Source organism: Candida theae, assembly GCF_024610275.1.
Source record: "Candida theae strain CBS 12239 chromosome Unknown scaffold18, whole genome shotgun sequence".
Lineage (NCBI taxonomy): Eukaryota > Fungi > Ascomycota > Pichiomycetes > Serinales > Debaryomycetaceae > Lodderomyces > Lodderomyces theae.
In genome coordinates, this window is record NW_026261479.1 from 164407 (window position 1) to 177418 (window position 13012).

The 13012-nt window shown below is 39.2% G+C and overlaps 4 protein-coding genes across 4 annotated transcripts; all 4 read right to left on the minus strand. All coding sequences in view use genetic code 12, as the record gives it.

Moving 5' to 3' along the window:
* Positions 1-2886: 2886 nt before the first annotated feature.
* BET2 (Rab geranylgeranyltransferase) lies at positions 2887-3891 on the minus strand (the record flags this gene model as incomplete). The annotated part of the gene is made up of 1 exon (XM_051754160.1): positions 2887-3891. One exon carries the CDS (start codon positions 3889-3891, stop codon positions 2887-2889), a length of 1005 nt encoding a protein of 334 aa, XP_051606962.1.
* Positions 3892-4028: 137 nt separating this feature from the next.
* DPB2 (DNA polymerase epsilon noncatalytic subunit) lies at positions 4029-6041 on the minus strand (the record flags this gene model as incomplete). The annotated part of the gene is made up of 1 exon (XM_051754161.1): positions 4029-6041. One exon carries the CDS (start codon positions 6039-6041, stop codon positions 4029-4031), a length of 2013 nt encoding a protein of 670 aa, XP_051606963.1.
* Positions 6042-6201: 160 nt separating this feature from the next.
* KGF57_004632 (uncharacterized protein) lies at positions 6202-7938 on the minus strand (the record flags this gene model as incomplete). The annotated part of the gene is made up of 1 exon (XM_051754162.1): positions 6202-7938. One exon carries the CDS (start codon positions 7936-7938, stop codon positions 6202-6204), a length of 1737 nt encoding a protein of 578 aa, XP_051606964.1.
* A 240-nt stretch (positions 7939-8178) lies between these two features.
* KGF57_004633 (uncharacterized protein) lies at positions 8179-9987 on the minus strand (the record flags this gene model as incomplete). Its single annotated transcript, XM_051754163.1, has 1 exon — positions 8179-9987. One exon carries the CDS (start codon positions 9985-9987, stop codon positions 8179-8181), a length of 1809 nt encoding a protein of 602 aa, XP_051606965.1.
* Positions 9988-13012: the final 3025 nt, after the last annotated feature.

A 13012-nucleotide genomic window follows, 5' to 3' on the forward strand; every position in this document is an offset into this window, starting at 1 on the left:
TACACATCTAGATTGTGTATAAGAGACAGGCTCCTTAGTAATTGAAATTTTAATCTGTAGCGGTTTGTTATGATTTTTGGCAGTAAGGTACATAATAACTGAGAAAAAAGTAAACAATGCACAAAAACAGCACTTCTCGTTTATAAGAAAAGAACAAAAGTGCCAAAACAGAGAGACAGAGAGAGAGAGAAGGTAAAATAAAAAAATAAAATAAAATAATAAATAGTTAATTCTTCTGTTTGTGCGATATTGATATTTTTTTTTATTTTTTTTATTTTTTTATTTTATTGCTGTTTGGTCATTCGCGCACGCTAAACCACTATTACACTTTTCCCCTCACAAGACAAAGAAACGGGTTAACTTTTCTCCCTCTATTTTCCGGAACTGAGTGCCCTTCCCCTACAATTAGGCACAACAGAATCCCTCGAGTTCAAGCTATAGATAGTCACGTTTTCACGATACCTACCTCTCTCCATGCGCAATTTTTTTGATTTCTTTCGATTTTATGGAAGGAGGAGGGAGGGAGGGAGATCGGTCCAGGCGTAAATGTGCTTCGGCAAAGCGTTCTAATGAATGTCTCAAAAACAAAATAGCCAGAACTACGGGTTATATACGAGTTGTTTTATTGCGACGACATTTCAATATTTAGCCCATTAAACATACACCAAAGAAAATTACAAGCAACAAGTGGAACGGATAAAAAAAAAAAAATGAATGCAATTTCGCAAATCTTTAAATGATCTGAATGGACATAACTTCATGGATCTAGTTTCAGATCCACTTATTCTGCCAAAATAAATTAAGGGAGAATCTCACGCTACATTCTTTACTGAGACTGAAGAATTCTGGGTAAATACATCCTGTACCTGTTAATTAATCTAGCGAAGTGCGCTGCCAAAACACAATACATGTTTTTTTGTTTTAGTATGTTGGACAATAGCAACGTATTATACAATGTGCACTTAGGCTGTTCGACTAATATCATTAGTGTAACATGAAATGCAGTTGCTTGGAAGAGGGGCGGGGTGGGGCGGTGGCGGCATGCGCACTTGCCGGCTCACACACAAAAATCACCCCATTTCCTGATTGTCTAGGATTTCAATCGTGTAAGTTTTGTTTGCAAAACTTTAAATTGAATGCATTTCTTCAGTAATGAAAACCCCCGTTAAAGCCACCTCTGTTTTTGTCCTTTGCACGAAGGAGGCTGATTACTGCTGTGACTCTTCAAACCGGTGACAAGGGCTCAGCTCAAGGGTCAAGTATAGAGTTTGAACCCCCTTTGTTTTTTTTTTAAAGCTGATAGTGTAGATCCCTTCTAAGGCTGGCTGAAGTTGCATCCAATAATATTTGCTCAATATTGCTCAAAAATTAAAATGTCATGTAATTCGGTAACTCTAACCACAAAGCTCTTGATGTTTCACAATTTCTTCATGCGAAATTTTAAAACTTTTTTTCTTTTTTCTTTTCGTGTTTCAAGAGAGAATGCTCATTAGCCAGAGAATTCTCTTTTCGTTTCTTTTCTCTCTACATTTTCAACACAAAACATTTAGGCTTGAAGTAACAAGTTATCTTGCATCACTTGTATGCACCTATTCACCTCATTATTTAGTGTAAGCGCTCATAACCAAGACTGACCAATACATATGTTTGTTTGTTTGTTTTTTACACAAGTGTGTTTGCGCCAGTCAAGAAGAAAATTTCATTCCCTATTTCGATTTTATAGAGTATAAACTTCGTGCAAAAAGATGCTGTGTGAGTGATACTGTGAAACAAAACAATTGCGAAAGGGCTACGCAAGAGCCAATTCGAAATAACCAAGGGATGAAACTTAACGATCACTGAAGCAAGCATCCAAACCTATTTTTTTTTTTTTTTTTTTTTAAGCAGGGTAGTGCAAGCCTCAATCATTAGGCACTATTCGGAAGAAGTTTCTTCCTTTGCATTTGGGAATCCTATACCACTCTGCAAAGTCTAAACCGCTTTGTTTTCGGTTAGTGCGGACCCTGCGTAGATACTTTACTTTAGACGATGTATCGAAATGGAATGACAAGAAACTAGACCTCGGTATATTGTCTAAAAATCCTCCGTGACCAACAAAGTTTCAAGACTAATACGTATCATACATTACTCGTTTTTTGTTTTTTGTTTTTTTTTTCTTCTGGGAAGGAGGGAGGGGGGAGGAAACAAATAGGTTTTGCCCCTTAGCTGCAAAGGGTCTCATGCACGAATCTATTTCTTTGCAACTAACGGTCGTTGTCAAGTACTGCTGATACGGATATGTAATTTTGTGCAATTCTCATTTTTAATTTGCCATGTCCAGATTCAGGGCCTCTACAACCAAACAAATTAAAGTCACTCTCTGTTTGAGCAAATCCAACACTTAGGTGCTCCCCTAAGAAGATGTTTAATACAAGGATAAGTGAAGCCTGCAATCAAAATTGACTCCAACCACCTTTTTTTTTTTTTTTGACGTAAGTTATGGTAAAGGACAACTATGCAGCAAGAGCCAAAGCTATCGTTCAGTACTCTGTTCACATTGACCGAAGACATAATGCAGCTTGGCATCCTGGAGGAGTTGAAGAGAGCAATTGGAGACGAGAACACAAATTTAAGCAAAATATACTGATATATTCTATGCCAGGTAAGCTGTAATGTAAGAGACCACAAATTGGCTCCATATTCTAAAGAGAAAAATGATTCGTTGCAGGTTGGCTACTGATTTGGCAACAATACTGAGTGTTCAAGACAATGTTCCCGCCTTTGATCGTCAAAAATACGAGCCCCACACGCGAAAGTCCCCACTAACCGACTCGTGGACATCGCAAAAGATATCAACTATTTCGCTCTAAGCAACGACAATTGGCCTTTTGCTCACTACGAAAAGTTTTACTCGTCTTGTTTCCATTTTCTAAACCCTTTAGTCACGCTTTTAGGCATGCAATAAACAGGATCGATTTCATCAAGGTCAAATTTGGAGTGATCAATCAAGCTCAATCCGGTAATTCCAAAACACGTATGATATATATCAGTTTGATTATCGGGGCGATCACTAATACCTCCGTAAACGGGGTCTTGGCAGCTTAATATGAACCCTTCCAATTTATACAAATCCACCCAATGAGATCTCCCTAGGATAGACAATGTTGACAAAACCCACCAACTGTAACATACATCGGGTAACTTCTCTGGACGACCATTAAACCCACCTGATGGCAAAACCTGACGTTCACTTAGCCAACTAGAAATCCGTTCAGGTAAATCGTGAGTAAGAACATTCAATCGATCCATTATTGCAAGTGCACCAACGCAAACAAACGCTTGTGCCGCATGGGATTCAGAGCCGGGAACTAGACCAAACCCACCATCGAAATTCAAACATCTCATGATAAAGTCAACAGCAGGGTCCACAACATCCACCGTTAACTCATCTAGCAAAGATAGGGCGGACACCGCAGTGTATGTGAATCGTGTATCTACCTCCCCAAACCTATCACCTTGAAAACTTCCATTAGGCAATTGCAATCCCTTGATGAATTTGACAAGTTGCTGTTTCTGATCTTTTGTCAACATTGACAAACCAGAATCGTAAATTTTCAAAATCTGTAGTGCCGATAACGTGGAAAGTATGTGAGCATCGTGCTCGGGGAATGAGCCAAACGCACCAAATCGGTCGTCCCAGCAGCTCAATACGTATTTGATTACGTCTTCTTGTGGGAGTGTCGTATCATTGAGACTCTTCATTGTGATCAATGCAGTCACACCCCAATACAACCCATTCATACGTAGATGCTCACTAAGCCAATACTCATAGGAGCGATTGGATTCTTGGTCTATTATGAAAGTGATGTGTTTCTCCTTGTGTAAGGTGTCGGATGCTGTAGATGATGCCATGTTGTAGAGGGACAAAGAGCGAAGGACGGGGCGAAGACTTAGTTCGAGCTTGTTATACCCCCCCTTCACTGTGATTCAATTTACAACGCGTAAACAAAAATTTCGTCTCTTTTTTTTTTACCCTGTACGCTACCACACTAATAGTATACATCTTTAAACTCAAACTTTTTAGAACTGGGCCAATATTCCAAATAATTCAACTTTCTATTGCCTTCTTGGATAGCCAGGGTCAAATTAACAACTCTGCACCCTTGATATACCACTTCAAAGTTATCAAAACTGCTGTCATTCAACACAATGGCATTGGGCAAAGGCTCCACCCTCAAGCAATGCTCAAACTGGGTATTGACAACTTTCAAATCCTTCTTGAAAGGTTGCAATGTGCCTTGGTCTAGTAAAGTTTTAACCAACTTCCGTGCTTGTTTGGTTTTGTTTGGAATTCTTTCGTCTTTATTTTGGATCAACCTGTCAATCCTCTCTTTATTCGTGAGCTCATCAATCACGTCATCGTTATTTTGCTCGAGATCTAATGGGAACATCACGTCGTTTCTCTTGAGCTTGCTCATCAACTTATCCTTAATAATCACCAATTCCTGCGATAAGTAGCTCAAGCGCGTAGGATTCCAAGCCAAAATCAAGTTTCCACGAGGCAACAACTTTTCCAATCTATTGACAAAAACCTTGGGAATCGAAGCTTGTGGCAATGAATTTAAACAAGCCGAACCAAGTGAATATGTTGATTGCCATGGGTCGTTATCTCCTGGAATAAGCACAATCTTGCATCGTTGTACAATGTTGGGATAATCACTCAAGATCTTGGCAAATTGATCAAAGTTACCCTTGTATAGCTCGGAGTTTGACAAATTGGCATCGGATGTGGAATTTGTTGACGTTAAAGGACGTGACGTGAATGAACCGGTGAAAACCAATGCCAAAGGGATGTAACTTTGCGTCTCTTCCGAATCCAATGCTTCAATGATGGAGTTTTCTAACCGGTGAAAAAATTTCTGCATTGCTTGTAGGGTTTTATTTGAATCAAGGTAAAGATCGCTACCCATCATGATGATTCTGTGGCTCTGTAGCGATTTTTCCAACTGCACCAACTTCTTTCTAAATGTTTTCGGGATCTTTACGGCTTTGTTGCCTGTTGGTACCATATGCTTATGCATACCTAAGAAATCAACATGTCCGTATACATCCAAGCTCTTGTCTCGCCTTTCTGCAGGCGGCTGTGCAACATTACTAACGTAAAAGGAACCCCCGATATAATCCTGCTTTTGATTCAAGTTACCACCAGATGCTGAATAGATTCCTTCAACCAAAACAAACATTCCAATGCAATAGAACGAACCTTGGTTTTTCACAGCTTGGTTTAGATTCAATTGAATGTAACCAGTAGGGTCTTCCAAAATATACTCATCAGTTGAATTCTTTGACAACAATCCAAATAAAAGAAACTTTTGTCCATCCCGACCAAGCATGTTTTTGACCAACGTAATCTCATTGCTTTTGCTAATCCCATCAATGGTTAAAGAGTTCAAATTGGATATACTCGTCATTGACGCCTTTTGGAAATTTTCATTTCTCGATAACCGATCCAGGATTAAATAGTAGTGGTTGTTTTGTGCTTCAATTAACGACTTGGTATTGAGAGTCAACTTGGACAAAAGAGGGAGTTTCTCCTTTGTCAAGTATACATCGAAATGCTTTCGGCTCTTGTCGAATATACTGCGTGGCTGATCCAATGGGGAAACAAATTGAAAATAGTCTTCCCACTGCAACTGAAGATCTTCTTCAACTACTTCATCAACAATGGTATTGGTTCTCCCAGCCTTTTGAATTTGGACAACGTCATCTTTCTTTTGGATCTCTTTTAACACTGATCTCAAGCCACTGCCGTCAATGAATATCCCCCTATCTTCTAATTTCCAAAATTTGGCGATCTCCTCTAGAAACTGTTGTGACTGTGGACCCTTCCAATCAAAACCAAATTTCTGGCTAATTGTATCTGTTAAAATCGCCAACGATTCCGTATTCACATTCAATCCATGTTTTTTGGTCAAGGTCCTAAACACAAGCGGTCTAAGGTTAGATGGTTGGAGCTTGATTGGTAATGCAGTTGTAGTGCTTGTAGTGGCTAGGTCGATCATGGGCGGCTGTTAAGTAGGAACTCTTTGCAGTTTATAGACGCGTCTTTTCTTAGAAACCCCCCCCCCCCCCAAAAAAAAAAAAAAAAAAAAGAAGTTATATCAATACGATTTCCGCTACCAATCAAATATTTATATATATTACAATAGTACAACACAATACCTAGAACAACTCCAGTCTAACACGTAAATAGATATCATTTACATCCACATCGCTGTCTTTAAACTCTTTCAAAACTTTGCAGTCATTTATGAGCTCTTTCACTGAGCTCAATTTATAGCCCAACTCATTCAATCTCTTCAACGTTAGATACTGAGTTAAGATCTGAGATGAGCTCGATTGATCATCTTGTTCCAACTGCAGAATAATCTCCTCTGCTTTATTTGATGAGTCAGACAAAAACCTATGCGCCAGTTCGTAATACTTTTCGCAATCGTCAAGCTCAGTAAATTGAAACGATTTAGTCATTTTCTCCAATGTCTTTAAATTCTCCTCGATATTAGTTTCAGTTTTGGTAAATTGTTGTGGTTTTGACGAAGACGGAGTTTCAGCTACTCTGCGCAATGCCTCAATCTTTTGCTCAATGCGGGACGATTTGATAAAGTACTCGTTAACTTCGTCCGCTGGTAGTTTAGCCGCACGAAATCGGTCTCTCAATGACATTTCAACCTGCATCTCGTGATTTTTCCGGACTTGAATATCAAGGTCTCGTTTCACTTGCTTTAGTTCAAACCCAGTATCAAAAAGCTTTTCATCCAATTCCCTAATCTTTTTTTGAAGTTTCGAATTCTCATCTTTTTGTAAGCGCGTTTCTTCTTCGTGGACTGATTTCAATTGGGCCAACTCTCGTTCATGGGATTTCTGTAACCGAGAAATTTCCTGCTCTTGAGCAGACTTGAGCAGGTTGATTTCCTCGGTATGTTTGCGATCGCTATTTATTCTCAATTGATCAGCTACGACATTTTTGTCAAACAAGTCATTCTCTATTTCGTCCAATTTGGCGGTGTAGGTGTCATGGACTTTGCTCAACTCGCTTTTCAATTCCTTGTTCTCTAATTCAATCTCTTCCAACAACAACAATACTTTTTTGTGTTCTTGTTCCAAATTTCGATAGTTTTCCAATACCAATGTCCGCTCTTTTTCCCTTGCGCGAGTAACAACGTCGTCCACCTCGTCAAAATCATCCTCCCGCTTGATGCTGTCACTAAAACTCACCTTCTTGACACGCGGCTTCTCGAAAAAGCTGGAAGGGTGTGAGGTATCATTGTCGTCGGTATGTTCGTTGGAGGTAAAGTAAGTAAATATCCTTGACAAGAACCCACCAGAGCGAGGGCTCTCAATACTTGGTTTTGTAATTCTATATTTGTCTCTGGCGGTATGTGATACATTCGAGGACCTACCTCCAAGCTCGTTTCTCAGTCTTCTTGAATTGGCTGGAGAGCCAAATAACCTTGAGTTTCTGTCGGTTTCATCTCTCGTGGAGCCCAAGCCATATTTGGCCTCTAAGTTTTTCTTTAGTCCATCTAGCTCGTAATTTCTCGTGTAGCGTTTTGACTCACTCCTATATTCATCAAGACCATTGCTTTTTGATCTCGCTGTGAAAGAAGAGTCCGGCTTGAGTCTGTCCAGAATAGACGACTCACTCTCCTTGACGGCATCAGAATATAGCTTGTACTTTGACGTAAATGAAGATTCAGAAGGTGCTCTTTCAGCGCTCTGTGGATATCTCAATCTAGATGTTGTTGATGGAGTATTGTTGTATCGATCCGAGCTATACTTTTCTCGATCAAGTGATGACAAGCGCGGGTATAGCGAGCTCCTCGATGGCAGACTCGCCCTCGCCAGAATATCAGCTCCAGCCCTTCTCGATGACCTATATTTGTCCAATAAATCCGACATGCTGTAACGTGTTGTTTCGGTACTCTTTCTGTGAGCGGTTGTTTTGGTTTTGAGGTTGTTCCCAAAACGCGTCCTTTTTGATGACAGAGAAATGAAACTTGCGACATGAAGAGGAAGTCACGACATTGGCGTATTGAAGAAAAAAAAAAAATAGCAAACTTGCGTCTATCACAATCTCTATATCTATATAAAAAATAAAAAAAAAAAGAAAAAAAGTCTTTGCAATAAATCACTAACCTTCTAATTTCTTAATGTTATCGAGCTGGCAGAAGATTCCAAATCTTCTTTCTTCTTTGGTGGTGGTCTTTCGTCAATAGCACACAATCCGTTGTCCTTTACAAAAAAAGTTGTTATCACACAGATGGCCATGAGTGGAATCAACAAATAGAAATAGTTTCTCAAAGCTTTGGTGTAAATGTCCCTTACTTCCTTAACTTCTGCAGATGTCAATGTGCTCACGTCGACCTTATTATAAATGTGGTTTTTCACATACTCAATTGTCAGCTGTCTTAGGGATGTTGAAGAGTCAAGGCTGTTCAAGGAACTAAGCACCGAATTGCTAACGATTGTTGATCCAACAGCAATACCAACGCATCCGCCCAATGATCTCAAAACATTTCTGGTGGAGATTGCAACAGCTCTTTCTGCTTTCTTACAGTTGGCTTGTACTGCAACCATTGAGGGCTGGAACGAAAAGCCCACCCCAGTGCCCATGATCAACAAAATCAACACATTTATACCGTCTGGCAAGCTGGCATTCCAAAGGACCAAAAGACAGCAAGCCAAACACCAAAGAATGTATCCAGCAACAACAACATAAAAGTAACGGCCTGTGAATGTGATTAGTTGACCAGCAACTACCGAAAATGCAGCTTGACACAATACCAAAGGCAATACAAATACTGATGTTTCAATTTCACCTTTACCTTTTACTATTTGGAAGTAGTATGGTAGGTAGTAAGTGAAGCTATAATAGGTTGCACCAAAGCAAAAAGTGGCCAAGTAAATGAAACACAATGACACATTCTTGAACAATCTCAAGGGTATCATGGGAAGTTTAGCAACTTTGCCTTCAACACCCAAAAACAAAATCATAAACACCCCGCCGATGGTGAACATGACAATAACAAGAGTACTATTCCAGGCATAGGTAACCCCACCACCGTTCAAGGGCACCAAGATCAAAGTCAACCCGATAGTTGCAGTAATGATTCCAAAATAATCAATGTTCTTGAACTTTTCCTTTCTTGAAATGAGGTCGTCAAACTTTTTGTTATTCTTCAACGAAAAGAACAAAACTATGTTGACGCAAAAGGCAAGTGGTGCAAGGAAGTAGTAATAGCTTCTCCAGCTTGACTGTTGGATAAATCCAGACATGATAAAAGGACCAACAGCATTACCTATTCCAACACTGGAACCCAAGATACCTTGGTACTTACCCCTATCTTTCAATGAGACAATATCACTCAAGATGACCATGCACAAACTTGAAACACCACCATTACCAATTCCAGCCAAAGCTCTAAAGACAAAAAATTCAATACCATTACGAGCAACTGAGCAAGCAATGTCACCAATACACAAAATCATGAGACATGTCATGATTACATTCTTTCGGCCAAAGATATCAGACAACCTACCAAACAAAACTTGACAAACGGTGTTTGCCAATAAGGATGCAGAACCAGCCCAGTTGATCAGTTGTTGTGCGTTCAAGTCCTTTCCGATTTGCGAAAGACCAACGGTGATACCAGTTTGATCAGCAAAACTGACAAAGTTGGCCAACGACAACGTTAGTAGAATGGTAATGATTTGCGATGTTGGTAACTGGTTGAAGTGTGCATCACCTAATTTTTCAGCTAATGCCTTTGCCTCCACCGGCTGGTTTCCTACCATGGTGTGTAAACTTTCTGCTGGGGTGGTCGGCACTGGTTTTTCAGAATATTTTGTTCCATTGCCATCCTCAAACTTGATGTGCTTTTCTTGTGAGTACTGTGTTTCTGATGATGAGGTGCTATTGTTCCTGTCAGGATTCATATCAGTTGACATTTTGATGATCTTTTCAGTTTGCTTTTGCTAAAGAGCGGAGTCTCTATCAACGCTTACCAAGGGCAGGTACCACCATTCTTATAATGCTAGAAAGTCAAGGATCACCAACTTAATGCCTGATGGAGAAAATCGGAACTGCATAAGTACGAAAACAATAAACGCTCAACGGTTTTTTGAAAGGGATAGGGTGAAAGTTTTGAGCTAATTTCTTAACACCGGATAGTGTCAAGACAGACATCCTTGTAATCGAATTAAAATGGGTGTTAGTAGTTGATTACTTCTATTGTTTGCGAAGAAGACCCATGTGGTTATTACTGTGTATTGTTTTATTTTTAAATTTACTTGTTATTTTTCATTTTTTTTTTTTTTTTTTTTTTTTGCAATCAGGGACACAGGAAGAGCACAAAAATTTACATACACAATTTCATTTCCAGAATTGCAAATTGCTTCGGCCGAACTTCTTATGCGTTCATCAGCTCTCAATGTGCATGTAAGGTGAGCTTGCTGCACCACTAGACCTATCAGTGACAGTGGAACCAAGATATAGGAAAACATAGCCCTCAAGTTATGCATAGAAACGTATGCATCTGATAAGGAAAGAACGGTATTGAGCAAATAAGCTTCTAGACTGTGCATATTATTCCTTGCGCCAAGTCTCCGGTTTGGCTCCGTGCGTGAAAAGTCAAGAACTGTTCCTTTGCGGGAGTTAAGTCTTTGCTCTGACCTTTGCTGTCAACCACAGCTTTGTGTATCTCCCTTTAAGGTTCCGAAATTGTAATTCTATAAAATTAGTCTTGGGTTTTGATAGCAAAACCTTAGCAAATAATGGGAGAGAAAGAGAGGTGTGTGTAGCTTTTCTTGGAAAATGAAAACGGCATCTTTGTGTGTACTTTCGGTGAACTGCCACTCTATTGGCTTTCACCACATATCACACATCATCACACACCACCACAGCCATAGCCATGTCTCTATAAACATACACAAAAACAAATAACCACAAGGTGTAATTACAACACACAAAAAAACTGTGCACCTGCCTGCACAATGGAAAAACAAAATAAAGTAAAAAAGGAACCCTCGTTGGCTTAGCTCTGTTTCATTTATTTTGTAGTTTCAGATGCCGTTGGGGATCTAAGCAAGGGGTAAAGAATCTAGCTAAGCCTAGTTAGTCCGTTGCCCACCCATCACCATACGTGTGCTTGGTGAAATAATCGTGCCATGTGTCCCACATACACTATAGTTTGCTACGAGACAAAAGTACAAGACAAAGAAGCTTCACAAAAGTTTCCCTTTCAAGCAGAGAGAGACAAAATCAAAAAGAAGTTTAGACTCCCTTCCCCCCCATGTGGCCAACATTGACATCCTTTTTAGTCCGAAATTCCATTGAAGAATTGAGTTGAAATTCCAAGAAAAGGGGATTATAACATAGAGGGACGACACAAACGTTTGGAGTGTAGAGAACAATAAGACTTGGACAATTTTCCATGTGACGTTGAAAAATACCTTTTCCTTCTTTTTGACGGAATGTCAAAACCTTGTTGGTTGCTGGGTCCCTGACAAGCCCACTAGCTAAATGGCTAAGAAAAGTTTTGACGCTAGCAGGAGGCTCAAGTTGAGTGTGGTATCGAAAGCTTCAAAACTCAAAGATTATTCTCTTTTTGTTTTTCTTAATTCCTATCTTCTATCTCATTTTGTGCATAATTTGATAAGTCAAATTGATGAACTTTGAAATTAGAAGTTGCGTGTAATGGAAACAGGTTCGGAAACCATAGGAAAGATAAACTCCTGCATATATGAACACATTACACAAACATAAATGCACCTATTTTATTAAGCAAAAGACTATGGATCCTAATCAATGCTCAACAGAAGGGTGTTAAAGCATTGACTGAGTAGCAATAACAGTGTTGGCAATGTAAACCCCCCTCCCCCGACTTGTTTTTCGCTCTGGCTCAAATGTTAATTTTCCACTCTTGCGTTTCTGAGATGTAGCACCCTCTAATTTCAAATGGAAGGGATCCATAATATACCACCACACATGAGAAACCGTTATGCACAGCGAGTTAAACCATCAACCTCACGGAAAAAAAAAAAATTTTACATTCAAAAACGCCTTGAACTTTACATTTTCCAGTTACGAACCAAACTGCTATTGTTTGCATATGTGAAATTGGTGTATTGTTCTTTAACTTTTCTTCACGCTCATTGGCTGCCACAAGTTAAACTGTGGTGGTTAAAATTCTTGTTTCAAAAACAAAATAGCGCAATTACACAAACCGGAAAAACTCACTTCCACTCTTCCGTTGTTAAATGTCTTTTTATTTTTTTTTTTCCGTTCTTGTCTGTTTCTGTTTTTCTAGATTTTTTTTTTTCTTGTTTTCCTTGGCAATAGATAAGAAGCAAGTCTTGATGCACTAGTGATGTGGTTACGAACTTTTCAGCAGATACTATACTTGTGGGTCTAGTCAAAGTTTAATTTGCTAAATAAAGTTTTGCTTTTCTGCCTCGTACTTACAAAGTAAAATCAAAGTGAATGATGTTGCTTCAATAATAACTTAGTTACCACAGCATCATCACCTCCTATTAATTTTATCCCACAAGGTGGAGAGGATGGCTGTAAGTCTTTTTGTAGTGAAGCCGCTTCGGAGATTTATTTTGCGTACTTGCGTTTTAAGCCACGTGGTGTTGCCTGCGTGAGATTTATCAATATTGTAACTCTACACTAACTCTCTGTCAATATTGTGGTCAATAAAATTTTGACATAACTGTCCTATTGCCTTTTAAAGTTTTGTTTTTACACAATACAGCGGAATTTGTTGTGAAGTTGACGTTTAGTGAAATCTAAAATACTGTGGCGTTACCTTTTTTCTCATTCTTCTTGAAGCCGTAGTTCAAAGTAGATCACATCCTGATTAGATGAATCTAGACTTTATAAGTTGAGATATAATGTCTATGGCTTTGGCTTATTTTTTTTTTTTCCTAAACAATAGGAAAAAAAAATAGGGGGAGGCTTCACGGGATTTGC